Source organism: Pipistrellus kuhlii, unplaced genomic scaffold, assembly GCF_014108245.1.
Source record: "Pipistrellus kuhlii isolate mPipKuh1 unplaced genomic scaffold, mPipKuh1.p scaffold_m20_p_85, whole genome shotgun sequence".
NCBI lineage: Eukaryota > Metazoa > Chordata > Mammalia > Chiroptera > Vespertilionidae > Pipistrellus > Pipistrellus kuhlii.
In genome coordinates, this window is record NW_023425590.1 from 231,378 (window position 1) to 258,446 (window position 27,069).

General features: G+C 49.2%; 1 protein-coding gene across 10 annotated transcripts in view; it reads right to left on the reverse strand.

The window, feature by feature from the left end:
- The window catches only part of DICER1 (dicer 1, ribonuclease III), a 67,614-nt gene that overhangs the window by 18,188 nt on the left and 22,357 nt on the right, over nt 1-27,069 (reverse strand). For 2 of the 10 annotated variants that reach the window (XM_045577214.1, XM_036425791.2), the window contains 17 exons: nt 23,681-23,868; nt 22,932-23,094; nt 21,958-22,088; nt 19,551-19,685; nt 19,010-19,170; nt 16,867-17,035; nt 14,716-15,188; nt 8,791-8,923; nt 7,518-7,760; nt 6,684-6,838; nt 5,368-5,500; nt 4,442-4,517; nt 3,479-3,618; nt 2,780-2,959; nt 2,340-2,553; nt 2,020-2,173; nt 70-252 (listed from right to left, as the gene is read on the reverse strand). In XM_045577214.1, coding sequence (XP_045433170.1) covers nt 70-252; nt 2,020-2,173; nt 2,340-2,553; nt 2,780-2,959; nt 3,479-3,618; nt 4,442-4,517; nt 5,368-5,500; nt 6,684-6,838; nt 7,518-7,760; nt 8,791-8,923; nt 14,716-15,188; nt 16,867-17,035; nt 19,010-19,170; nt 19,551-19,685; nt 21,958-22,088; nt 22,932-23,094; nt 23,681-23,824 — 2,987 coding nt within the window. In that variant the 5' untranslated portion in view covers nt 23,825-23,868. Of the gene's footprint in view, nt 1-69; nt 253-2,019; nt 2,174-2,339; nt 2,554-2,779; nt 2,960-3,478; nt 3,619-4,441; nt 4,518-5,367; nt 5,501-6,683; nt 6,839-7,517; nt 7,761-8,790; nt 8,924-14,711; nt 15,189-16,866; nt 17,036-19,009; nt 19,189-19,550; nt 19,686-21,957; nt 22,089-22,931; nt 23,095-23,680; nt 23,869-24,625; nt 24,784-27,069 lie in introns of those variants that run through there. The other 8 variants (XM_045577213.1, XM_045577215.1, XM_036425792.2 and 5 more) reach the window with 7 other exon arrangements.

The following is a 27,069-nucleotide window of genomic DNA, read 5'->3' on the forward strand; positions in this document are numbered from 1 at the left end:
GGTGTGCCCGGCGCCCGGTTTCGGAGCCCAGGGCCGGACACAGGGAGCCTCTCTGGTGCGCACCCTTACCTGGAGGACGTGTGGTCCACATCCAGCAGCGGCTGGTTGAGATTGGTCAGGTCAAGGTTGTACTTGGTTTTGTAATACTCTGCAAACGTCTCATACTCGGGGGAAGGAAATTTGCTCAGTGGGGTAAGGTCAGTGTACACGTCAGCAACATAAAACCGATGAGGTTGATCAAAATTTCGATACCTAAAAAAAAAATAAAAAAAAAATAATGACTTGTGGTTTAAATCAACTGTTCTCAAAACACAACTAACTTGTTTTTAATATGGAAATGGAAATATGATTGTAAAGTAAGAGTTCAAAAGGTTAAAAATAAATAACACTAATGAAAACTTTAATTCCAAATTATCTATTTCAAGTGGATTTGAAAAAAGCACCACGTTTGTATCGAGCCAAACCTACCTGACCACCCTCCTCCTTCCTTATCTTTCCCAGTAACACATGGGAGCTAACGGCATCGGGAAGCAACTCTCAGTTACACAGCACAGGGAGCTCCCAACACCCACACTGCGCACACACTTGGACATCGCGAATGCGACCGGGACACACCCCACCGGGACACACCGCCACCGGGACACACCCCACCGGGACACACCCACCGGGACACACCGCCACCAGGACACACGGCCACCACGGCCACCGGGACACACCCCACCGGGACACACCCCACTGGGACACACCGCCACCAGGACACACCCCACCGGGACACACCGCCACCAGGACACACCCACCGGGACACACCGCACCGGGACACACCCACCCGGACACACGGCCACCGGGACACACCGCCACCAGGACACACCCACCGGGACACACCCCACCGGGACACACCGCCACCGGAACACACCCCACCGGGACACACCCACCGGGACACACCCACCGGGACACACCCACCGGGACACACCCCACCGGGACACACCGCCACCAGAACACACCCCACCGGGACACACCGCCACCGGGACACACCCACCGGGACACACCCCACCGGGACACACCGCCACCGGAACACACCCACCGGGACACACCGCCACCGGGACACACCCACCGGGACACATGGCCACAGGGACACACCCACCGGGACACATGGCCACAGGGACACACCCCACTGGGACACACCTCACCGGGACACACCGCCACTGGGACACACCCACCGGGACACACCCCACTGGGACACACCGCCACCGGGACACACCCACCGGGACACACCCACCGGGACACACCGCCACTGGGACACACGGCCAGCCACTGGGACACACGGCCACCACGGCCACACCCCACCGGGACACACCCACCGGGACACACCGCCACCGGGACACACCCACCGGGACACACAGCCACTGGGACACACCCCACTGGGACACACCGCCACCAGGACACACGGCCACCACGGCCACCGGGACACCCCCACCGGGACACACCCCCACCGGGACACACCCCACCGGGACACACCCCACCGGGACACACCCCACTGGGATGGGCTGCTGCGCCATCACTGGCGCCGGCAGCGGAGGGCAGCTAACACTACATGTGGCTTTGAGGCTCCCAAAGAACAAATCAGGCGAAGGACATTAGAGCCAGCGCTCCAACTCTGAAAGTGCCTCAAACCGCCATTCCCTAGATGTGTACAAAATAAGAAAATTTCAGATTATTCCTTTTGTACTAAATAGCATTATTCCTTATAAACACGTTAAGCAGAGTTATGCATGATCAAATTATAGAAGACTTTGGGATTGTAAGGAGGGCGGGCTTAGGAAGCAGCCTGTCACCGTTAGATGACCTGATCTTCACAAAGTCAAGTCTCCTCAATGACAGGATGGGGTTTGGCTCTGTGAGGACATCACTGGAGAAAACAATCCCCCACGAAGGGGAACAGCAATGCCCACACCAGCGCGAACAGGTGGCTGTCCCCAAACACCGCACCGCACCGCCAGCCCGCCCTCTCCCAGTGCTCACCGTGGAATGATAACTGCATCCTGGTAATCTTCCAATTGAAAAACAAAGGGCGTTTCTTTCGAATACTTTGTACTGGGAATGCCTATGCGAGCTTCTGATTTCTCAATATCTTCCATGAACTTAAAGTCAATGTCCAGAGTGCTGGAGTCATTAACTTAGGGGAGAAAAAGACTGTTAGCTTGTTAAAATACCAACCCGGAAAGACTGACGGAAGCTCTCTAGTCACAAGGTGCCTAACAGTCACCGCAGCAAGAGGCTTCTGTGTTATGTGCAAAGCAGCTGCCAAGCCACACGCTCATTCTTGGGAGTCGGGTCCTTACCAACATTCAGAGGTAGAACACAGTATGCTGAGTCGGCGTCTGTGGGTTTGAATTCTAGCGCAGGCTTTTCGAGGCGGAGGATGTGGGAGAATATGTACTGGTGGAGCCTGGTAATCAGCTCGAGCATCTGGAGAGACAGTGTGAAGCCGGACTTCTTCAGCTCGATAGAGATGGTGACCTCTCCAGAGCGGGTGTACACCGGGAAGTGCGGGATCTGAGCACAGAGGGACAAAGCGCCATGGTTAGCAGCTACTTTCCTCCTTTATAACTGTGTAACCTCAGGGGAGAAATGGTGCTTTCTCTCAGAGAATAGAGGAGACCGCTCCATTTGTAAATACTGGACATGCTGAGAGAACCAACGGCAGCCACCCTGAAGCCACACTTCCTTTTGGAAAGAAACGATGTCTTTCTAACATCGACAGTCCTTCTGCAGGCCTCACCTGAGGTATGGGTTTTGCTGTCAGTATTCCAAAGCATCTTGTGGTGTCCTCAGGGGGATAGAGTTTCCGCCTTCTGAAGTTGAGTTCATCAGGTAATGGGGTCGTGAGAACCATTCCTATCACATACAGGTAACAGGGCTGATCGGGTTTGGGGTAGCTATCCCTCAGACATTCTGGAATCTAGAATTGGAAAGAAAACCTCAGCATCGTGCTCAAATATAATAGCCTCTTTTCCAGGTGCTGGCAAGAAACTTACTCCTGGCTTTCCTAAATGCTGAGGAGGAGAAGCTGAGAAAATAGCCGAGGCCCAAGACCTCCTATTTATGTCGTAGCCCGCTGGAGAGTAACTAAGCTCTTCCTCAGCCTGACAGGCATCCTTCTTCCCCCGTGTCTACTTTATCATCCAGACCCTCTGTCTTAGCCCCACACATGAGTGAAGCACCCCTCTGATCCCCGCGGGGGTAAAGCAGAGAGCACCTCTTCAAATGGAATAATCTTATTCTGGAGAGAACGCGAATTCTGGGGAGGCCAGGAAGCCTGTGCGCGGGGGCGGCCCCGAGAGAAGGTCGGTGGGGTAGGGAGGGAGGCCCGGAGGGGCCAGATGGCAGGGGGCTGGGAAGCCAAGTGAGGAGCTGGGATTTGGCGCGGCGGAAGAGAGTGGCAAAGGCTGGATTCTGTCCGGCGCTAACCAATACTAACTGCTTTGGGGTAGCACTGTCTTCGCTTTGTGGAACCTGGTCGGCCGGGGACGCTGGTCTCCTCCTCATCATGCAAATCAAGCTCTTCTTCATACTTAACCGTTTCCTTCCCCACTGGCAGCAGATGGTCGTCCAGTTCACCTACAAAGCGGAAAGGGAACGGCACCCAGTACAGGCGATGCCTCGCTAACGAGCCAATTACACAGAGGAAGCAACCGCAAGAGCAATGACAGCTAAAGCCTCTTTGCTCTGAATAAAAACGTAATTGAACTACGTGATACTAAGGCAGAGTCTACGCTGGACCCATCTATTCCACGAGCAGGATTTCACAAACAAAACCTCTGACCAGGAAAAGAGCCCACTGCCGTCACTTTACAAAAGCCGTGGAGATAAAGTAGTCCCGTTTTTCAGAAAGTGGATTAATTTGTGCACCAATTTGGATTAATGTGAGAGGCTGATGTTCAAGGGCAAACATCCGTGGCCCAGCAGAACAGGAGAACCTTCGTGTGTCTAAAAGGAGTCCGTGCCGAAGCCGGTTTGGCTCAGTGGTAGAGCGTCGGTCTGCGGACTGAAAGGTATCAGGTTCGATTCTGGTCAAGGGCATGTTCATGGGTTGTGGGCACATCCCCGGTAGGGGTGTGCAGGAGACAGCTGGTCAATATTTCTCTCTCATCGACGTTTCTAGCTCTCTATCTCTCTCCCTTCCTCTCTGTAAAAAATCAATAAAATATATTTAAAATAAAAAATTAAAAAATTTAAAAAAATAAAAGGAGTCTGTAAAGAAAGCGAAAAATGACAGCCGCCTGCGGCTCAACGGTGGGCACCAGGCCTCCTCCCCGCACACCCCCAGGCCCGGCACAGCTCACGGCTCCACAGACCCTGGACCCACTGGCATCAAGTCCTTGACATGCTTTTGCTTTCCAATGTTTTTAACTTTATCTGCACGTGCTTTTCCAATGCTTACCAATTTTGTGCAGTCTTTCACAGCAAATAAGCGCTACCACCCTTTCAGCCAATCGTATACAGCTCATTGGGGGACCCTGAAAGGAACAAGAACATTTCGTTGTGTTTGCCCGTAGCTATATTATCATCAGCACCTAAAATATTACGCAACCTCTGCCCCAGTACCTTTCAAGAAGAAATTTACAGAGGAAAGTTCTTTATTTTGAAAAATGTCACAAGTTTAAAAATCCTATTCTCCATATTTAAAATAGCCAACTTTAAAAATCCTTCCTGAATGAATTGTAACTAGGATTTGACAATTTCGGTGAATTTAAATATATTTTATATCCATTAATCTGCAAACATGTAACCAAAAAAATAAAGATACAGTATATCAAGATGTGACTATAGCCAAAACTGGTTTGGCTCAGTGGCTAGAGCCAAACTGAAAGTTCCCAGGTTCGATTCCGGTCAAGGGCATGTACATTGGTTGCGGGCACATCCCCAGTAGAGGGTGTGCAGGAGGCAACTGGTCGATGTTTCTCTCTCATTGACGTTTCTAGCTCTCTATCCCTCTCCCTTCCTCTTTGTGGAAAATCAATAAAATATATTTTTAAAAAAATGTGACTACAAAATACAATACACAATCGTTCTAACACTTTCAATGTGTGATAGGAATTAGTCATCTTCAATATCCGGAAGTGAGCCCTGGGACCACGGACACACTGCAGTTACGCAGAGACAGATTCTCAAGTCAGGAGAGCAGCAGAGCGGCCAACCACAGCTCGAACTCGGCGTCCCCGTGCGGATCTCAGCCCCAGGGGAGCGGGCGTCAGCAATGTCCACCCGAGTCGGACTCGGCGGAGACTCCAAGGTCACATAGCCCAGTCCCGCGCGTCTGGGCGTGTGCAGGGATCCCTGAGGCACAGCTCTCCTTCCTAAACTTACCACTATGGAGGCTCGAAGAGGTGAGTTGATTGGCAGGTAGAGAGTTGAGTAGAAGGTCCCGTCGGGCAGCTCCCGGGTTCTGCACTTAGGAGCGAGGTGAGTGAACGGGTCACTTGGTAACCTAGCGCAGTATCTGGGGAGAAAAGGACATGCTGATGCTCAGTCTACAACTGAGAGACAGATGAGAGCACGTGTACTGACGGTCACATGCTCAGGTGTGACTTCTCCTGTCCCGCTTCCCCTCTCCCGGAGTGGAGTTTGCGTGTGGAGCGGGAGCCTCATTGCTTCACTGTCCACAGGAAGTGTCTAATGGACTTCCTGCAATGCTGCTCTGTAAGGGCGCTGCCCACCAGGCAGCCTCTGAGCCCGGAAAGGTGGAGAGGGCAGCCAGGGACTGGTCTTTATCTTACTCATCTTAGTGAGAACTGAATTTTGATTTAAACAGCCACGTGTCCAGTGCCCGCCACGCTGGACATTGCAGACTATGTTCCGGGTCTGTGATAAGAACACACTGCCGGTGTTTGTTCCTAACCATCTGACATTTGCCAGAGAAGCCCTCATTGAGAGACAGGCCACGGAGTGAGGCCTGTAACCTCCAAACGCTGCAGGCCACTGCGGCCGGAAGCCTGGGCACAGTTCCAGCTGGAGGAGAGAGGCGAGGAGCAGCACAGACAAACCCTCGCCCTCCCTCCGTGGTTTCTCTCACTGCCACGCACTCGTGGGACCCGTACAGCCTCTCTGGGCGAGGGGCATGGCGTTCTTACTAGTACTCTTGCAACATTTTAAAGTCTGACTTTATTTCAAAATAAAAAGCTGAAAAGAAAATCTTATGCTGGCTGCTCCTGTGTCTTGCCTCTGCATAGAATTTGTCCTGATACATAATCTAGGCATGTGTCTGCTTTTCTTCGTTCTTAGAAATGTTATTACCAACTCAGGACAAAGTAAATTAGAACACACTCAACTATACAAGTTCATTCGTCATCATCTTAAATTGCTGTAGATGAAATTTTCAATATCTCCCAACATTTGGGGCACAAAACAATAAATTTCAGAATTCAGAAAAATATTAGTGAGCATTATAAAATTAAATCTAATTAAAATTAGCACACCTCCATGATGTCAACCTTGTCAATGGGAACTAAACATTTTCACTGCACACAACTGTTTGGCCTCTTGACAAAAAAGAAGAAAGAATGAAAAAGAGCAGCTTCCCGTTTTCCTCTTATCCAAGCATTACCAGCCACACACGGGCAGACCGGTCCCTGGGTGCGGACGGACACCGCCATCCTCAGAGCCCCGCCCGAGCGCAGGCACACCTGTTGATGTGCCCGATGGCCGTGTTGATGGTGACGCGCGGGCCGCCGTCCTCGGGCCTCAGCACGTACGGCGGGAACACCTCGTCGTCGTCCACCACGGGCTCCAGGTCCGTCTCCCCGGTCTCAGCTGACTTGGAACATTTGTTTCTCAGGATCTGAACATTAAACAGAGCCTGTGAGGCCAGCGCCTTCCCTGCCCGATGGGTGCTGTCCCCTCTGCCCCTCAGCAAAGGCCCGCTGACGGAAACCTCTCTTCCAGACACCCTCAGTGCTCCCACGTCACCCGCTGCAGACCCTTTCTCCCCATGCATCCTTCCAGCACCCATCACGGGAGACACTCATCATAAAGGTACAGGCTTACAGTGAACTGCGCGTGCGCGCACACACACGCAATTACCGGTCTCCTTCACTAGTACAGGAGAATGCCATTCTTAAGTCACTCCACAACTCACACAATAAACCGTCACCACACTGCCCACACTAGCAGTATGCTTCCCAGGCGTTCTTCCTGAATAACCCACGTGACCATTCCCACTGTTTTATCGTCAGCTTTCCAGCGCTTTATAAAACGCTGCTGGCTCTTTGTAATTACAGGTGGGGGAGTGGGGGGAAGGTAGGTTTACAGTTGTGAGTACACAAAAGTTTACTTTTATGTTGTGATTTATTAATTACTGTATTATTTTCCATACAAACTGTAAACCTACTTTTGCCCCACCCTAATGTTCATCTTGCTTATGTACACAGTGCACATGCCGATGGAGGCCATTCTGAGTGGATAAACCTGCTTCATCTATTTCTATGTACACAGAAATAGCTTTAATTTTTGGACCTTACCTTTTCAATAGCTTTGTATGTTTTAAGGTCCTCTTCAAAACCTTTGATTTTGTCCGTATCTGCTAACATGATATAATTGGAGATTGGGGCCCTTGCTCTTCCCTTAGATTGAACATAGGATCGATATTCTGTGGGTAAATCAAAACGGACCACCAAGTTGCATTTTGGTATATCAACACCCTCTTCCACAATACTTGTTGCAATAAGCAGGTTGGTCTCATGTGCTCGAAATTTCCTAAGTACCTGAAAAAAAATCCACCAAATAAAAGCAATTCTAAAAAATTTCCCCCGAAAAATGTAGTAAAAGTGACAACCGTCATTTCTGACATATACTCTGGGCCCGCTAAACTTTTAAGACCAAGCTAAGGAAGATGACATCCAACAAAATTCATGCTGCATGAACACATGGGCAAAGAAATTCTGATTTAACAAGTTTTCAACTGAAGATGATTTGAGAAATCAAAGTGTCTTTCAACTTTAGAGAGTGTCCATGCACAAATCACAGGAAGCCTCAGGGTGAAGGGGCTGGCTTCTTTAATGACCACAAAGAACCCTGCCCACAAGTAACCCACTGAATCCACTTCTGACCCCACACAATGATATCATGTCTGTGAGACTGTGCCAACTTCCCTCCAAAGATGTCAGAATTCACTAAAATCCCTCAATCAGATGAAATTAAAAATTACAAGCAAGGCATTCTTTATTTTACGGAATCATGCAGAAATTAGAGTCCCATATAATAAAGAGCTAGTATGCTAATTAGACCGAACAGCAGAACAACTGTCCAGACAACTGTCTGGATGACCTTGCAGAGGGCTGGCAGAGGCAGCCAGCTGCGAGGGCCAAGCCTCCTGCACAAATTTCGTGCACTGGGCCTCTAGTTAAAAATGAAAGTGAAAACTTTTTTCTTCTTAGATTTAAAATAACACCATTTCCCAATTCAGGATAAGTTAAATAATAAAGTAAATTTGGTTTTAGATAGATCTATCAGCCTCTGGCCATCGGACTCCCCAAATGGAATATTAGCAAAGCTATGACATAGAAAAGGTATCAATGTGAAAGTAAAATGGTTGACAGCAAATAAGACACAAACCGGTTTACAGGACAATTCTAATACTGAGTTTGTGAATCAGACACAACCGCCTCAGGAGAAGTCGTGCGTGCACAAGCTCCCTGTCTTCCTGGGAAAGCCTGGGTGCATGCAGAGGGGCGTGCCTACGAGTGTACGGTGTGTTCTGAGAACTGCCACCGGGGTTATGTTAACGTAAGTCACCTCTTCCTGCTTCCGGAATTCTGCTTCCATCTGCTTGTTGCGAGGCTGGTTCTTCCCGATGCCGTGTCCGGTTATGAAGTTGCTGCTGATGTAAGCCAGCTCCGGGTCCTGTTTGCCAGCTTCCTTTATCAATCTAAGAAAATCATACACATGTTGAAGTTAAGCGTTGGCGAGAGGGAAATTTTAGACCTTGTTTGTAAGGTCTCCCTTAAAATGGAAATGCGTGTCTTTTTTGCCCATACACCTAACCAAGTGCCATCTTCCCGGGAGCTGACGGAGCCCTGCCACTCCTCACTGACAGGTCTGTGGGCCCAATTCATGTACCACAACCACAGGCCGCGACCGATGCAGCCTGATGGACACGGTGGTCACAGCGCCTCCAACTCCCTCATTGGGGGATGACTTAACAGCAGTGTGGCCGAAGGGCCAGGGCCAGAGCCGGCGGAGACAGCAGTTCCTCCTCCACCGCAGCTGCAGGCACATGCACCGCTCTGGGCGCGGGACACCAGGGGCGGCAGCCAGCCTAGTGTCCGTGGCCACGCTCACCCTGCGCCACGGGAGAAGCTCGCAGCGAAGGAGCCTGGGCAGGCCTTCCGCCTCCCCGCACCTTGCACCCTGGGAGCAGAGCTCCAGGAGAGGACACCTGCTCCTAACCCCACTGCCCGGCCCCAGCACAGCAGCCAGACCGCATCCCACCCTCGGAGGAAGGAACACGCCGTGGCCTGCTCCTCGCATTCCCCCCGGGTGCCCATGCCCTCTGTGCCCATCCCTCAGGCCGGCCTCCTGGCGGGGCAGGGAAGAGCTGGGCGGAGATCACGTTACACGTACAGAAGGTGAGCACTAAGCACGGCCATTACAGCTATTTTGGAAATATCCACATCCAAAACTCAGCACAAGGATAAATGGTTCCACACCTGACGTAAGTGGTTCCACATGGTTCTTCTGAAGTCACACAACATAGCATAAATTCCTAATAGAAAATTGCATTTTTAAGTCGAACCATTCTTTTTTTCCTTTTCTAACTACATGAAACAGACTAATATCAAAGGGCTGGAGAAACTCGGAGGGCCATCTAGAATATCCCGCTGCTCCCATCAGCACAGCCTGGATGCCCAGTCAGTCTGGGAGCCTGCCCACAAGCCTAGCACTGAAACGTGCAGAATCAGAAACATTCTTAGCGCATCGAAGCTTTGTTCAGTTATTACAACTGATGACATCTGTAACACAGAGCAAGGCCACGTGCACAAACAGCAGACCCACATCTAAAATATGACATTATCCTAGAAATGGGAGCTTCCAAATTGAAGCTTATGTACGCAAGCACCAACATGAATGCATCAGAGGCAGGAACAATGCTTTGCAAGTTACTCCGAGGAGGCGGAGTGCTTCCCTTCGCCAGGCCATCAGCCTGGCAGACTCCAATGAGCTGCGGGACAGAGGCATGGTGAGTGGCTATTCCTCCTAATGACGCCCATCGATGCTGCAGAGAACAGGAGACACTGCATGTGCATTAAACAGCTCTCAGTGCGTAACAATTAGAAGCGCTCTGCCTGGGCAGGGAGAGTCTAGAGAAAGAACACCTATTTCTCCCTCAGGTAAGTTGCCCAAGACGAAGCCATGGGTTTCGGAGCAACAACACAGGGCTGCTAGCAGGAGCGGGTGCAGACCAGCTGCGGAGATTCCCGGAGGAACTGGGATCACAGTCCCAGTGTCCTGCCGCCTCCTACACGGAGTCTATGCATGTAGTCCCACCAGCAAGCTGTGTGGTCAACTACACTGCCCTCCAGTGCTCAGAGCTTCGCAAACTCTCTCTAGCAAACTGGTTACTGTTTTAATTTCAAATCCACCAGAGACCAATGTTTTTGTAAAATTCCATGAAAATTGACAATTAACAAAATGAATCTGAGAAATGGTTCCTGTTGCACTACATCTGACAGACATTCTTACTACCCACACCAAGAGTCTCTTCCACTTCTTCCAAGGTGCTTCCACCTCTGCACCTCCCTCACCACGCGGGCACTGGCTGTGCAAACACACCCTGCGTGCAAATGCACTCGGCCTACCAATGACACCGGAGGCAGCACAGCCCACAAGAACCACGCAGCCACATTCTGACCACCAGGAGATGGATACACTTCTGCTGTGACCGAACATGCTAACTTACAGACAGCCAAAAGGGGAAGAATTTCATCAGAAATGTCTGCCGGGTATTGAAATATGTTGTCAATAATCCTATATAATAAAAGGATAATATGCAAATTGACCCCAATGGCAGAATGATCAATCGTTATGACACGTACTGACCACCAGGGGGTAGACACTCCACACAGGAGCTGCCCCCTGGTGGTCAGTGCGCTTCCACAGGGGAGCGCCGCTCAGCCAGCAGCCAGCTCATGGCTGGCCAGTGCAGTGGCGGTGGCGGGAGCCTCTCCTGCCTCTGGCAGCGCTAAGGATGTCCGACTGCCGGCTTATGCCCGCTGATCATGGGGAGTGGGCCTACGCCATCAGTCAGACATCCCCCGAGGGGTCCCCTACTGCGAGAGGGCACAGGCCGGGCTGAGGGACCCCCCCGAGTGCATGAGTTTTCATGCACTGGGCCTCTAGCACCTTTGATACTATCCTTACTCTTTATATTTTCTTATCAAAGTGAGAAAATCAAATGTAACTCCTGTGTGATCTTACTAAAAAAGAATCACTGATAGTTATAACACAGTGACGCTGTATTCCCCAGGTGTATGCAGGAAGAGCATGAGGAATTAGCACCCACTGTGTATCAGGTGACAAAACAGCCATTTTACATACAATGTCCAATGGAGAGAGAGCTATTGCTGCTGTTGTACAGAGAAGAGGCTGAGGCACGAGAACTTTCACAAACACACTCTGAGTGGGTAGAAATAAGGAGCAGAGCCCTCCGGGGAAGGATGTCTGTTCTGCAGGGAAAGCAGGGGCAGGACAGAGGTGGGCACGGAGGAGCGTCAGACACGAGGCTGTGCTCACACAGAGGAGGCGGCCCACCAAAGGAACAGGAGCCACCCCCTAGGCGCGGACCACGTGAGCAAAATGAACGGCCTGCTGCTAGGTTACAGCCCAAGGCAGAGAACACACAAACGCGAGTCCATGCTGACTGAATAAACACAAACAGGCCAACAGGCGAACAGGGACCTGCTTTCCTGAGAGAATCCCAGTAACTGACAGAGAAGCCCGTCTCCGGGGCTGAGCTCAGCCCTCCCCCGGAGAAACGGGACGGGGGCATGCTTCCAAAGAATCACGGGAGAAAAGGCCAGAGACGGACTGTGGTGAAGCCCGCAGAACCAGGGAGCCGGGTGGCCAAGTCTAACATCACTGTGTGTCCATGCTGCCGTCACGAACACTCACACCAGGGGAAGGCACGTCATCTCTGGGGTAGCCTTTCACACCCTGAACCCCAGTCTGACACCGAGAACCATGTCAGACAAATTCAGACTGAGAGGCATTCTACAAACGCCCCACTGGACTCTCCTCAGGACTGCCAAGGTCATCCAAAACCAGGGAAGACCGAGAAACCGGAACAGACCAGACTGGGGAGACATAGCAAGTAAATGCATTAAAAAGAGGGTATTCACAGGAAACCCGGTGAAATTCACATAAAGTCTGAGCTTCTGGGTGTGACAGTGCACCATGATAACATAAGATGTTAATAGCATGAGGGGAAAGCTGGGGGCGGGGGTGGTACAGGGGAACTCAGCACTGTCTTTGCCAACTTTTCTGTCAACAGGTTATTAGGGAAGTGGGGGGGGGGGGTGTAAACCCAGGTTTGTCCGATGTCACGCAAGATTGGGAAGTTATCCCACAAGAGGCAGCGGCACATCAAAGGAGCACAGGGCACTAGATAACAGGTCTCTGTTCTCCTGTCTGCATTTCCTGAATCAGCATGGACTCATGTTTGTTCATGAGGCTGTGACTGACTAGGTTATTCGCTGTGCGGCTCACAGGGAAGCCGTCTCTGCTCTTCCTGTCGGGGTTATTCCGGGAGCCACTGAGTCTGTCTCCTCGTCTGTCTCATTCTCTACCTTCCCCTCCCCAGGTGCTGTGAAGGTGAAAAATACAGAGATATGAAGATAAATTATAAGCCCTACATACAAGGCAGAAAGAGAACTATAACCCAGACTGCGCAGACCCCCTCTGCACACAGAAGCGCTGTGCTTTATTCTCTAACAGGGATGGGAGAGCCGCCGTGTGCTCCAATCGCTTCAGCCCACGAACTGGCCACTGAGAACGGGCTTTCCCTCCCGCAGGTCGAGGGGAGGGAAGGATCTGGGCTTGGGAAGTTTTTCCAGGCTTATTAAAAACTGGAACAAGCCCTCTATTGTACATTCAATTAGCCGCCCATAAGGTCAGCCCTCAAATCGCTCTTGATTCATCATCCGACACTACATTCCAGCCACACTTTATGAGAGCTGATCACAATTACTCCGATCCTCCCGGCAAGAGGAAGCCACGGCTGGTTGTGGATAAGCCTCCTCAGTGAGGCCTGCAGTGAGGCCTGGCCCACCCCACACCTAACAACACGTGCAGAGGAGGCCCCGCTTCTTCTCCCAGCCCCAGAAAACGTAATTCTTAAACCATCTTGCAAAAGGGGTGGGGGCTGTCTCTACCCACTCAGAGCTGGGCCAGCAGCAACCCCTCCGCCCGCTGAAGGCCTTCCTCCCATCCGATCCCAGCAGCCGCCCTCCTGGCAGCCTGCCCGCCTGGGGCGAGGCCATCAGCCCGGCATGCTGGGGCGCCCGGGCCTGTGCTGCAGAGGGAGCTGGAAACCAGCAGGCAGGACATAGGCTCCTGGCATTGTCTGTCAGGGACCAGCAATGTAGCGCAGAGCAAACCACTCCCCCCGAGGCCTTCTCTCTTTTACAGAAATAAGTGGCTGGAGTGGGTGGTCAGAAGCCCCTTCCCCACCTTAGCTCCTGGTTTGGTGCTCACTCCCTGAGCTGCTCTGCGGCTCCTTGCAGGATCGGCCCAATGACGCTGAGAATTACCAGACTGAGCAGCACCAGACGCGGCCCCGGGGGCCAATTGCTCCTTCCTCAGCTACGTTTTCAAAAACCCCACACCAGTCAGAAGCAGTTTGGAAAGAAAAGAATCTGAAGTCGCCTTAGGAAACAGAGCTTAGTTTCTCCGCAGAGCTCACTGCCGGCAGGAAGGCTCTGAGGGACCGGCGTGAGCCAATTAAGGGAAGTCACAGGAAGGAGCTGTCTGGAGCACAGTCAGGGCCTGGCCCTCACAATACAGCACCGACCACAGAGGAGGAGACCGGGCTGTGCCCACCGGACCAGCGATGCCAGCGCCTGGGGGTGCGTGCGGGAGGCCCAGCTGCTCCCCAGGCGGGTGCAGGCCGGGGCCCGCCATCTCCTCTGCCATGTTCTCCCAGTGCTTCCCTGGCACCTTATCCTCTCCCGACTCAGGAAATTCACTAATAGTCCACGAACTAACCCACATGTGAGTCCAGTTGTTCCAAACCTTTTCCACTGGAAACGTGAACTGACACTCTACGGGGGAAAAGCTAACATAAAATTAGACATTCACCCACCGATGCCCTTGGGGACAGAGCTGGCTGAGAGTGCTGACCGCCGCCCTCACACCTGGCACAGGACAAGGACTGTCTGGACAGACCCACCAGCTGAAGCAAACCAGGAGGCCTTGCTTTAACTCAGCTTCCTGTGCCGCTCTCCACTCAGCTGGGGGGGAGAGGGGGGAGGTTTGCATCCTTTCGGAGAAACCCTCAGGGCTGGGAAATCGGCCTTTTGGGGAAGCTCTGGGCACTCATGCCCCCTGCAGCCCTGCCAGGCACCGAGGTGAGCGGGCCGCGGGGATGGTGCCAGGGGACACGGCCGTCGCCCCTGCAGCTCTGGCCCCGCCTGGCTCTGCTCGGGGTGTTGGCGTGGAGCTCACCGGTTTAAGACGACCGCCGTGTATCTCCTCTCCACGAAGATGATCCCGCAGAGAATGTTGGTGAAGGGAGAAGGGAAGTTGGTCTCCGGCTTCTCCTTCTCCTCAATCTCCTCATCCTCGTCCTCGTCCTCGGAGTCGCTCCAGGACACGTAGTTGTCCTGGTTGCGGTTGTTGTACCACTCCACGCTCTCGAACTGCTGCCGCTCGTACGGCTTGTACTTGCGCAGGATCTCCAGCAGCTTGAGCACCTTGGGCGTCACAAACTTGAGGTCCAGGGAGGCGGGCGAGAAGTGCTCCTCGCACAGCGCGTGGATCTTCCGCAGGAACGTGTCCGTGAACAGCAGGAACTTCCTGTGCAGCTCCTCCTGCTCGTGCTTGATGTGCTTCTGCAGCTCCCTGACCATCATGCCGGCCACTTTGTCCGCACACCAGGGGCCCAGCACCACCAGCACCGCGCGGCAGTCCGCCAGGATCTGCCAGAGAGCATAGAGACCAACGTTAAGCAGTGATCACGTAGCCGTCCCCTCGGAGGGTGAACTGGGGCTTACACTGTCTTCAAATAAACGTCCCCCACATATTCCTGTGAACACTCAGGTTAATGCCCCACAGTTGGGGCCAGGGCCTATCATCCTTCCAAGCTCTATTTTTTTCACACACACACACACACACAATTTCATTCACACACACATTTCACACACACACATATTTCATACACACACACATTTCACACACACACACATATGAACCATTATTTTGTTTTTCCCAGCAAAAATAATCAAATAATAGCCGAAAACCAGTTTGGCTCAGTGGATAGAGCATCAGCCTGCGGACTGAAAGGTCCCAGGTTCCATTCCGGTCAAGGGCAGGTACCTTGGTTGCGGGCACATCCTCAGTAGGAGGTGTGCAAGAGGCAGCTGATAGATGATTCTCTCTCAATAATGTTTCTAACTCTCTATCCCTCTCTCTTCTTCTCTGTAAAAAATCAATAAATATATAAAAAATAATCAAATAGATATTAAAAGATGCAATTGTATAAAGAGAATGAAACTTTATTTTAGATCTATGGTTAGCTAGGACAACTGAGTCACTTGTTTCCAAGGAACTATATAAGGCCTCCACAGGGAGCCATCTTACTTTAGGTATCAAAGAGCAGACGATTGTCCCGTTGCTCTATGCCAGGAAACCACCCCTGACAGCCCCAGCTCAGAGCAGAATGTCCGTCCACAGCGAGTGACTGGGGAGCCTCTGCAGGCGAGTAAAGGACAGACAGGGTGAACACGGACTTCGTGACAATGCAAGGGCTAAGGAGAGTCTGGGCATTACTGCTTCAGAAAAAACCAGCACGAGGGAAATTAAGATGCAGAGGTCGCAAAGTCCTAGAACAACGGTCCTCAAGTTTTAATGCATCAGGCTAACTGGATGGCCTGTCAAGCTCAGCCTTTTTGACCCACCCCATTACAGACTCCGCAAGTCAAAGGTGAGCCCATAATGTCCAGGGGGTGCTGGTCTGGGGTCCCTACTTTGAGAACCACTATCCTAAGGATCTCTTCTCAAAGCCGGATCCCATTCAGAGATGGCGAGCTCATATCCAGTTACACACAGGGAACAGCAGAAGAATTTGTTTAGCCAAGGGATCTGAGCAGTGCTAACTCATCTGAGCAAGAAATGAGAAAACTGGGCTCATTCCTTTATTCAACAGCCATGGCGTGAACCTCCTAAGTCATCTCTTACACCAGGGAGGGCTATACTTAACAGAAATGTCTGTCGGTAGTAGTAAACTCAGCCCAGGATGTGTTTGATACATGTCCAAAGAGATAAGGTCAAGGCCTTAGATCACATGTGTCAAACACAAGGCCCGCGGGCCAAATCTGTCCCGTCAGGCCTTGCAATGTGGCCCGCACCGCGCTGTCATCACTGCACTCCGCTGCGTTTCCATCACAATGACAGTTTATGACTGTTCAGTAAACCATTCGGCCCTCGATTTAGGCTGGATTTTAGATTTTGGCCCCTTCTCTGATTGAGTTCGACACCCCTACGCTTAGATTAAAAGGTATAGAAACTATCCTCATTAGAAACATATTTCCATTTCAATACTAAAAGCAAACAGAAGCCTTTTATTATATATTCTATACTTACTCTGCAAATGCTCACCTGTTTAGAAATTAAAGTAGAATCTCTTTCTTTTGAATGTGCAGATATGTTACAGTCATTGACAAAGTCAAGTGCTTCCTCTAACTCCATCAGCAGTCGCTCATAAAGCCCACTTCTGTCCACAAATGGCCCACAGTCCACCACAATCTCATACGGCTGAGACGTGTATCTTTAACGGGAGAACAGAGGTTGTCAATACCGCAGCAATGCACTACCTCACTATACCAAGCAAGAAACTCCCTGTGCTCAGCCTGCACACCTACTGGGACAGCAGGCCGGCTCACAGCCTCCTGAAGTATACTCCCTGTGTCCACACTGTGTGTTTGCCTGTCAGGGCTCAAGGAATGACTGCAGGAAGCTGACAGTCAAAGGATCTTGTAAATTCACTTTTATGCCAGGTTTTTTATTTTGTTTTCTTAGGTTTACACTTTCATCTTTGCCCCCTTAGGAATAATGTTGGTCAAAATACTCAGAAACGCAACGCGGCACTTTTCAGAGGCAGAAATGAGGGATGGAGGCTAGATGGTAGGGAGAGTGTTTATTAAATGAATCCACTTCCACTCTAGTTGAAAGGCATAGCATTTGCAAATGTCAACTTTGCTTTTTATGTGTTTTATTACGCCTGATATAGGGAAAGCTTCCCCCAACTTCCAGTCAATTACAGCATCATTCATTGGATCTTTCACAACGTGACAGAGTAGCACATACTATTCTAAAAGCACATATAATAATTAAGGAAAAAATATAGTGAGGACATTTTTAAATCCTAGTTTTCATTATTCTTAACCAGAATTTATACCGAACAAAAGAGCCACATTTAGAAAAGTAGGCAATGCCAAACCCAACAGATCACCTGTCAGTTTTTACTTAAAAGCTCTAATACCTTTACTCTCCTTTTGTGGTACTGGCCTACCAATCTAATTGAAACTGGATAAAAGCAACTTCACTGCTACATCAAAGATCACTTTAGCTCAGAGGAGTAAAAATTAACATCTCCTAAAGGTTATGAGGTCTGTATGGCATTTGGATACCTAAGTCCTATATACCCTGAAACGTTACCTTTTATTCTCATTCTACAAAGAGAATTTTCCAAAATTCTACTAAACGCCAGGCACACTGCAAGGTGTTTTCTAGGTGTCTACGTAACTAATCCTCCAAGGATCCCCTGAAACCACTGCCTATGCCATTTTACAGATGCAGGAACAGCAAGTGACCGGAAGTCACACAGCTTACAGTTAGTGGAGCCAGTATTCACAGCCCATGTTGGATTTAAATCCATAGTCTGAGAATAATGAAAACGGTAGCACGTATGTATGTCTTTACTTGTTAAAAGACTCTATCTGGCCGAAACCGGTTTGGCTCAGTGGTAGAGCGCCGGTCTGCGGACTAAAGGGTCCCAGGTTCGATTCCGGTCAAAGGCATGTACATTGGTTGTGGGCACATCCTCAGTAGGCGGTGTGCAAGAGGTGGCTGGTCGATGTCTCTCTCTCATCGACATTCCTAGCTATCTCTCTCTTTCCCTTCCTCTCTGTAAAAAAAATCAATAAAATATATATTTTTAAAAATAAAAGACTATATCTGATAGGAATATAAAGGTATTTTAATATGAATGAAATTTGTCTCATTTACTTAAAAACCTTGTTTATACAGGCTCCCTTCCATGAACTTACATCAAAATTTGTGTGTGTGTGTGTGTGTGTGTGTTTTAATGAAACTCAAAATAGCAACCTTCTCAAAGAGACGAGCCTAGAACTCATTAGCATCTTTCTTAGAAATACATCACCATTTTCAAAACCACAGGGAGCTTCCAATTATTTTAAAGCATATTGCAAAACACTGACTTCTCTAAGCAATGTTCTCGCAAACCCTCACATTTCGGTCAGAAGAACAAAGCGCACACGTTGATAGAAAAGAACAGAAATTCACTATCCCGTCCCCATCAGCAGCTCTGGAGGGCCGAGGCTCACGCCATCTTCTCTCCAAGGCAGGAGCCCTCCTCTGTCTCTCTGGGAGCGGTGACACCTGCCCTCCGAAGCACTGTCCTGGCAGAGAACTCTGTCTCTGATGCAGGCCCGTCCTGGGAGGCCCGGAGGCTTCCATTAGAGCTAGCGGGTCTGACACACCGAGTCCGGGGAGGGCGTACCTGTCTAAGACCACCAAGTCAGTTGCAGTTTCCGCGTTACTCTTAAGAATTTTCTCCAGTTTCTGAATCTTTTCTTCTAATTCCTCTGGATCACATTTCCCATTTAAAATGGAAGCAGTTAGTCCCAAAATACGAGGGCATGATGGACAACTTTCACAGAGCTAACACGATACAAGATACTAACGGTAAGAAACTCATTTTGCAAGGCCATAACAAAAAAGGCATCACCATATTAAAACATGTCCAAAAAACTGACAAACCAAAAAATATTACTTACAGAATTATGGTAGCATGCTTAAAAGTTCCATTTATCACAAAGGCAGATTTGTTATGCTTAAATTTTAATTATAGATTTAGTTTCATTACAGATTATTTATTATAACTTATTATTAACTATAAATGTAAACGAACATTAATATGTATTCATACACTAGAATCAAGATCTCGAAATTAGTAACTAATTGCTTTGATATATAAAAACACTGCTTGTACTCATTAATTTGAACTAAATTATTAAAACTGATAAAATATAAAAACTTACCTTCATAATTTCTCGATATGGGTGGTCTAGGATTGCAAGGTGACATTCATCAAATACCAAAAGGTTAATGTCTGACAGTGACAAGTAACCATTTTTCAAAACAATCAAGGCGACATAGCAAGTCATAATGAGAACCTAAAATAAAATTGACATCGCCGTGAACAAATGTACCATTCACCCAATGAGATGCACTTACATGACAGGAGGTTATGGAGCCATTGTCCTGAAGGGAAGAACTAAGAAATCCGTAAGTCAAAATTAAACAAAAATTCTACATGTGCCAAAACCGGTTTGGTTCAGTGGTAGAGCGTCAGTCTGCGAACTGAAAGGTCCCAAGTTCGATTCCAGTCAAGGGCATGTACATTGGTTGCGGGCACATCCCCTGTAGGGGGTGTGCAAGAGGCAGCTGGTCAATGTTTCTTTCTCTTTGACGTTCCTAGCTCTCTATCTCTCTCCCTTCCTCCTCTCTGTAAAATATCAATGAAATATATATTAAAAAATAAATAAATAAAATAAAATTAACAGGATATTAATTTAAAAAAAAAAATTCTACATGTAAGGGAGGCTCATACTTTGGAACCAAGAAGTGGGATTAGGAAAACATGACACAGACTATGAAGAACAATTCTCCCACAGAGACCATGTTTTGATAACTCTTTTAAATCTACTTCAGGTCCCCACAGCTGTGTTTTGACTGAGACCTGCCAATTTAATCAAATCACAAAACAACTCAGTTTCCCCCCACCCCACTGAACTGACAAAATTTTCCAAAAGATGACACAAACAAAATGTGTTTTTTCCATTTAATTCATCCTATTTTATTTTTTTCCGTCACCACGCATACCCCCAACCCTCTTCCTCCTCCACCCACTTCTTCCCCACAATCACCCCACGGCTGTCCTGTCCCTGAGCTTTCTGCTGTTTGCTCAACTCCCCCCACTCGCCTCCCCCGCCCACCACCACCACTGGAGCGGTCTGCCTGCTCTCCATCTGAGTCTCTCTATTTGCTTGTCAGTGCATTTTGTTAATCAGATTCCACATATGAGTGAGAGCACTGGTACTTGTTTTTCTCTGACTGGCTCATTTCACTTAGCATAACATCCTCTAGGTCCATCCATGCTATTGCAAAGGGTAAACTTTTCTCTTTTTTACGGCTGTTAAATGTTCTTTTTATAGATTATCATTCTGTGGACTCTGAAGTGCTTTTTCAATATGGACTGAACCCAAAATGTGAGACACACTAGCAGACCGTATGAAGGCTGCTAATGGTTAGTTAGGAAGCCGCTTTTGACCACTTTGTGCCGCACCAGCACGGCCAAGGGTGATCCCGAGGGGGCGGCTGAAAGGCCTAGAAAAGACAGAAAAGGGAATGGAAGCTGGGTCTCGGTGGGACGCTGCTTCTCTGACGGAGAGACAGCGCCAGCGCCCACAAGCCGTGTCTTTATTTTATAGCAGATGCCTAGGGCAGTGTTTCCCAAACTACTCTCAGGATGAGAATCACCTGGTGGAGTTGTTAAACTACAGATTCCTGAATCCCAACTAAGAAGTGCTAAACTAGAATTTTGGAGAACATACAGGTAAAATTGTACACCTAACTAGTGCTCTGGAGTTTTCTTTCCCTTAGAGCACTAGTTAAGTGTACAATTTTACCTGTATGTTCCCCAAAATTCTAGCTTAGCACTTCTTAGTTGGGATTCAGGAATCTGTAGTTTAACAACTCCACCAGGTGATTCTCATCATGAGAGAAGTTTGGGAAACACTGGCCCAGAGGCAAAGGAAGCGCGTGGTCAAGATGTATACAACATTCACGTGGGTTTCAATCCTATTCAACTACATGCACCTGGGGCCACGTGTTGGGACCACAGGTTCCAGCTGACAACCACAGCTGCCGGCTATCATGGTGTGGAGGCTCTGCCCTCCAGGCTGGGACGTGCACGTGGCCATGGAGGACCTTGCCCTCTCCTCAGTCCAAGGCTGGAACCTGTCCAGACACGGTGGCCGCTCTCCACATCACTCAGATCCACCAACACGCTCAGCGCAGAAGACCCTCAGCACATGCTGGCGGAAGGCCACGGTGAGGAGAGGAAGTCCATCAAAGACCCAAAGAGCTCCACCGAGAAGCGGCTCCAGTCTCAGACACTCTGCTCAGAGCACACTTCCTGAAAGCCTTATCTGCGCGTTGGAGAGTGGGGATTGGCTCCCCCAGCAAGTAACCACACTACGATGTCAGAGCTACACCCGCAGCAGTTCATTCGGTTCTGCGGTGAGACCCAGAGACAAAGGTGCTGCTTTCTGGGCCCACAAGCACAGGGAGGAGGGTTTTCAGACAGCCAAGGCTGCAGGGCATCTTCCTAACCACACCGGGGCGTGTCGGGGTTTACAGGGGAAATGTCTCTGCAAGTCTTACCTGGTGCTTAGCGAACTCCTGGTTCCATCTCTCTTTAGTCCAAGAGGCATGTACTTCTAGGTGTGCGTATTCGCCAACTTTGAGGTCTGAATGAGTCCTGACAGCTGACACTTGCTGAGCAGCCTGGTTTGCTGGTTACAAAGAGAAAGAGAAGTTGGCTCGAGTTGGTTGTCGGGCTGCTAATGGTTCAGACAGTGCCAGAAGCCCTTACTGTTCGGTATTACACCTAACCACCTGCATTTTAGTATTTCCAAAGTGTTCTTCTTAGACTCACCCCCTGACTGTCACTCACTTCTAAGACCCTGTATCACTTTATAGCCGATTTTCCCCAACCTAAAAATGTCACTTTTAGGCTAGAATGAGAACTACTCCACATCCACCCCTCCTGTTTTGGTCAATAAAATCAGACCGTTTCCCGAGAAACAATACAGACTACAGTGAATTTACACCAGTGAGAACACCCTACACCAAGGACATATAAAAAAGGAGGGGAATCACATGGTTGTATTAGGACGCTAGCAGCTCAGGTTCACATTTTATACGTTTATTTTAATATATAATCCCAAACACATACAACTATTTTTAACTATTAAGAAGCAACTATTTAACTTTCTTTCGACAACTGGTAGAGCATAATCATAAATCAAAAAGTTACCTATGTCATAATCAGGCACCTTTGGACATGTTTTATGAATCAAAAACAAAATAACACAACTCAGATCATGTTACAATAGTCATCCATTCAAAAGAAATGCAGAATCAAAATTAAATGCAATTACATCTAAAAGAAAAGCTAAAGTTTTACACCTATGGAATAAAACAGCCAACATTTAAAAGAAATACTACAAAGTTAAGAAGTAAGCAGCTCTGCTACCAGAATTCCAACAAGTACAATACATTGTTTGTGAAACGCTCTACATTTTCAATAATTTAACCAGTTTCCTCCATGCGATCTGAAAAAGCCTTTTGATTACCGGAGTTGACCAAGAACACCGTCCTTTTCCCATGTCGGCTGAAGTCTCCCCTGACCTGGTAGGACAGCTCTTTAGTGAGTAGTACTGCAATGAACGTCTTCCCTGAGCCAGTGTTCAAACAGACTATGGTGTTACGATCCAGAGCTGCTTCGAGCAGTTCAACCTGGAAACAGAGTGGGAAAGAAGATTACACACTTCTTATCGAAGTACAGAATTTAGAAAACGGGATTTTCTTTTAATTCAGGAAATTCCAGTATTCTAATATCTTCCTCCAAAGCATTACTTTCTGCATCTGTATATATGAATAATAACCATTAAAATGCCTGTTATTCAGAGCTATACTGTATAAAATATGTTGAAACGCATTTACAATATCCTTAAGATTTTTGCACGGACAGAATACTTCTCTAGAATTAGGTGAATGACTAAATTTATTGTAACCAGGGTTCTGCCAGTTCATAGTTGTTCAAACCAATCTCAATTCCTACCCAGCTCATGAAGACAGACACATCCAAATGGATATGAGGCTTTCAGAGGGGAGAAAATAAAGAACTTCACAAATAAAACTATCAAACCAATTACTCAGAAGATGTTAGAAAAGGATTATTAAGAACAAAGTATCTGGAATGCAAAAATTAATCAGAGGAGGAAAGCTTGAACAGGTAAAAGTTTTATTAAGTTGTGTCAACGAAATGCTAATTCATTCTGTTTTAGTGAAAACGCTCCGGTATTAGTGTTCTCATTAGTACCTGATATTTTCTTGGCGTGTAAATGTTATCATGAATTGCTTCTTGTTGCCATGGCAGTCCAAAGAAAGGACCCATTGGTGAGGAAGCAGGGGTCATGAGCTGCAGGCCTGCCATGCTGAGGGGTTGCAAAGCAGGGCTTTTCATTCATCCAGTGTTTCTTTCATTGCATTTTGTTCTAGCACAGCTTACTACAAGAGGGAAAAAGAACACCATTACACACCCATGCAGGGTTAAAACAAGAGAGCACAGAAACAAGAGAGACATCAAGTATCACCCCACGGGCCTCAGACTCTTCTGTAACCGTTTGAGCTTATCCTGATCTAAGAGGACCGTTTTTTTAAAGTCAAACATTCTATTCCCTCCAACCCATCAACCATATCCCTAGTAACTTGTCTGAAAGAATTAGACAACTGTACACACATGAAAGGACATCAGTATTTATTGCTGCATTATTACTACAAACAAGAAATAATTTTAAATGTATTAATAAAAGTTTAGCTAAGCACATTATGGTATGCCTATAATAAAATACTCTGAGTCCATTAAGATAATACACATCTACGTTTACTGACACAGAACCGTCCTTAATAGTATAACAACTCTTAAATATATGTACATATAAAACATGTAAGTATGCACATAAACATATTTCAAATGTTACTGTAAAGTCTATGAAGCTATTATTGGTAAAATAATGAGACAATGTGCAGAGGGCACTTAGCACTGTGGCTGCACAGGAAAAATCCAAATGCCTGTCCACAGCTACTTCATCTAAAGACCAAAACACAGGTCTTTTTCTCAAATAACAACCTAGCATAGATGACCAACTATTTAAATATGTATTTTTAAAATTATACATATCCTATACATTTAAGTATCAAAAAAATAATACTGCTGAAGTTAAATGAAATTATACATATCCTAGTGAGCTCAAACAAGGCACACCACTCTGAGAAAGGATCGTTTTCCATGATATCTAAGCACTCCTGTGGACCTCATGTCTTCTTCCCCAAAGGTAAATGTTTAGGTAAGTAAAACGACCAAATAAAAAGTGGGTCTTTCTAAAACACCCAGCTGCAGGCAGAAGGCTAGGGGTTCACATCTCTGGTCCGAGTCCAGCACTGGTCCTCCAGGGGCAGCAGGAGGGCGTGCCCGCAGAGGTGTTCTCCCTGTGGCTGGGGGTCCCCGCTAGTCCTTAGAAGCGGCTTTGTCCCTTGACAACCACACGCTGCCTCTCCTGACATCACAGGCTCAGTTGCTGCATGGAATCCAGCAACAAGTCTCAGACGTGGCCTTCACAGAGCACCACCCAGATGCCCATCTCAGACTGCTGCAGCTGGCCAGAGCCCACCACCCAGATGCCCATCTCAGACTGCTGCAGCTGGCCAGAGCCCACCGCCCAGGTGCCCATCTCAGACTGCTGCAGCTGGCCAGAGCCCACCACCCAGATGCCCATCTCAGACTGCTGCAGCTGGCCAGAGCCCACCACCCAGATGTCCATCTCAGACCGCTGCAGCTGGCCAGAGCCCACCGCCCAGATGCCCATCTCAGACTGCTGCAGCTGACCAGAGCCCACCGCCCAGATGCCCATCTCAGACGCTGCAGCTGGCCAGAGCCCACCGCCCAGGTGCCCATCTCAGACGCTGCAGCTGGCCAGAGCCCACCGCCCAGATGCCCATCTCAGACGCTGCAGCTGGCCAGAGCCCACCGCCCAGGTGCCCATCTCAGACGCTGCCGCTGGCCGGAGCCCACCGCCCAGATGCCCATCTCAGACGCTGCCGCTGGCCGGAGCCCACCGCCCAGATGCCCATCTCAGACGCTGCCGCTGGCCGGAGCCCACCGCCCCCGGGCACAGTGCGGGCCTGAGGAAGCAGAAAGGGGCGCTGGGCTGCGGGGCCAAGGACTCAGCAAGGCTTGCGCCATCTGTGGACCAGACAGCACCACCATCTCATTGGCCTTCTGGCGAGCAGAGAACCGAGCACATCATGGAAAACTACCAAGCCATTCTTCTCCCGGATCAAAGGAACACTCTGCTCAGCACCGCTGAGCGAGCCGGAGCCCAGCAGCCACTCCGTCCACCCACACCAGGCGCTCACTCCCTCATTCCGCAGGCCCAGCATGCACACCCTCAGCTTCATCCTTCCCGCTTTTTACTCAGCACCGCTGCCAAGAATCCAACAGGAAAACCCTCTTTACCCAACTTCCTGCGGCCCACAGGTCCCTCTGAAGGCCAAGGCTAGCTCTGCGGGCACCGCCCACCGGGCTGCCTTCGTGGGATCCCCATACTCCTGCTTCCTGCAGGCAGGCCCTTCCTGTCTGAGGTTATGTGCGCTTAGGCCTGACCCCTCCCTTCTCACCAGCCCAAATCACAGACTAGTAGGAAGTATCAGGAAACAAGACTAACCCCGGGGGAGAATGGGGAAAACAGGAAAAAGAGGACAATGTTTATGAAACCCCAAGTGCACCTTCCCACCAGTACAGCCAGGAACCCGCTGGACCCTCCTCCCTACACAGCTGCATGCCACCGTTTCTTCTCAGATGACAGTCATTACAATTAATAACGCCAGGAAAAACTGTCCACAGACAAATGAGAAGAACGTTCCATTTCTTAAAAAGCGAGGTCTGTATTCGTCAAAAATATATCATAAAATACAAGAAAAAAAATAAAGAAAATGTTCCAGATTAAAGAAGACTGCGAAAGACAGGACAGCAAACTGCAGACATGAATCTCCTGTGTCCATGGCAGATCGCACACACAGCCCACTCCGCGCCGCGGGAGCAGCTGCGGGAGGCAGCATGACTCGCTGACGCTGGCGCTGCAGACGCTCTGGCTCCGTGCGGACGGCCTCATTCCCAGGAAGCACACTGCAGGACCTCGTGGTAAAGGCCAGGCTGTGTGCCACTCACCCTCCAATGGTTCAGAGAGAAACCAGGGGCAGATACAGAGTGTGCGCAACTGATACAGCACATGGGCAAACGGGTGAAGCATGCCTCCTTTGTCCTGTTCTTATCCTGCAACTTCTCTGAGACTGAAATTATTTCCAAATAAAGAGTTGTAAAAAGCAAATAAATATGACCAACTAAGCCAGGATTTCCGTGAGTACAGGAGCCGTATGCCCCACCCCGTGCCAGCCACGCACCAAGCACACCAGCACCCGGCCCGCAGAATGGAAACCCACCGGCCTCCGCCTTTTGTAGCGCGGACCACACGGCCATGTGCAGACAGCTCGCACTCCTCCTCCTCCTGCTGGCACACGTGCCCCCAGAGCGAGATGCTCAGCCACCCTCCAGGGCCCCGAACTCCCTGTGCAGGTCCCACGCACACAGGGAAGTGAATAAACATTCCATGAACCGACTCAGAGATGCATGATGTCCCCGCAGTAACCAGT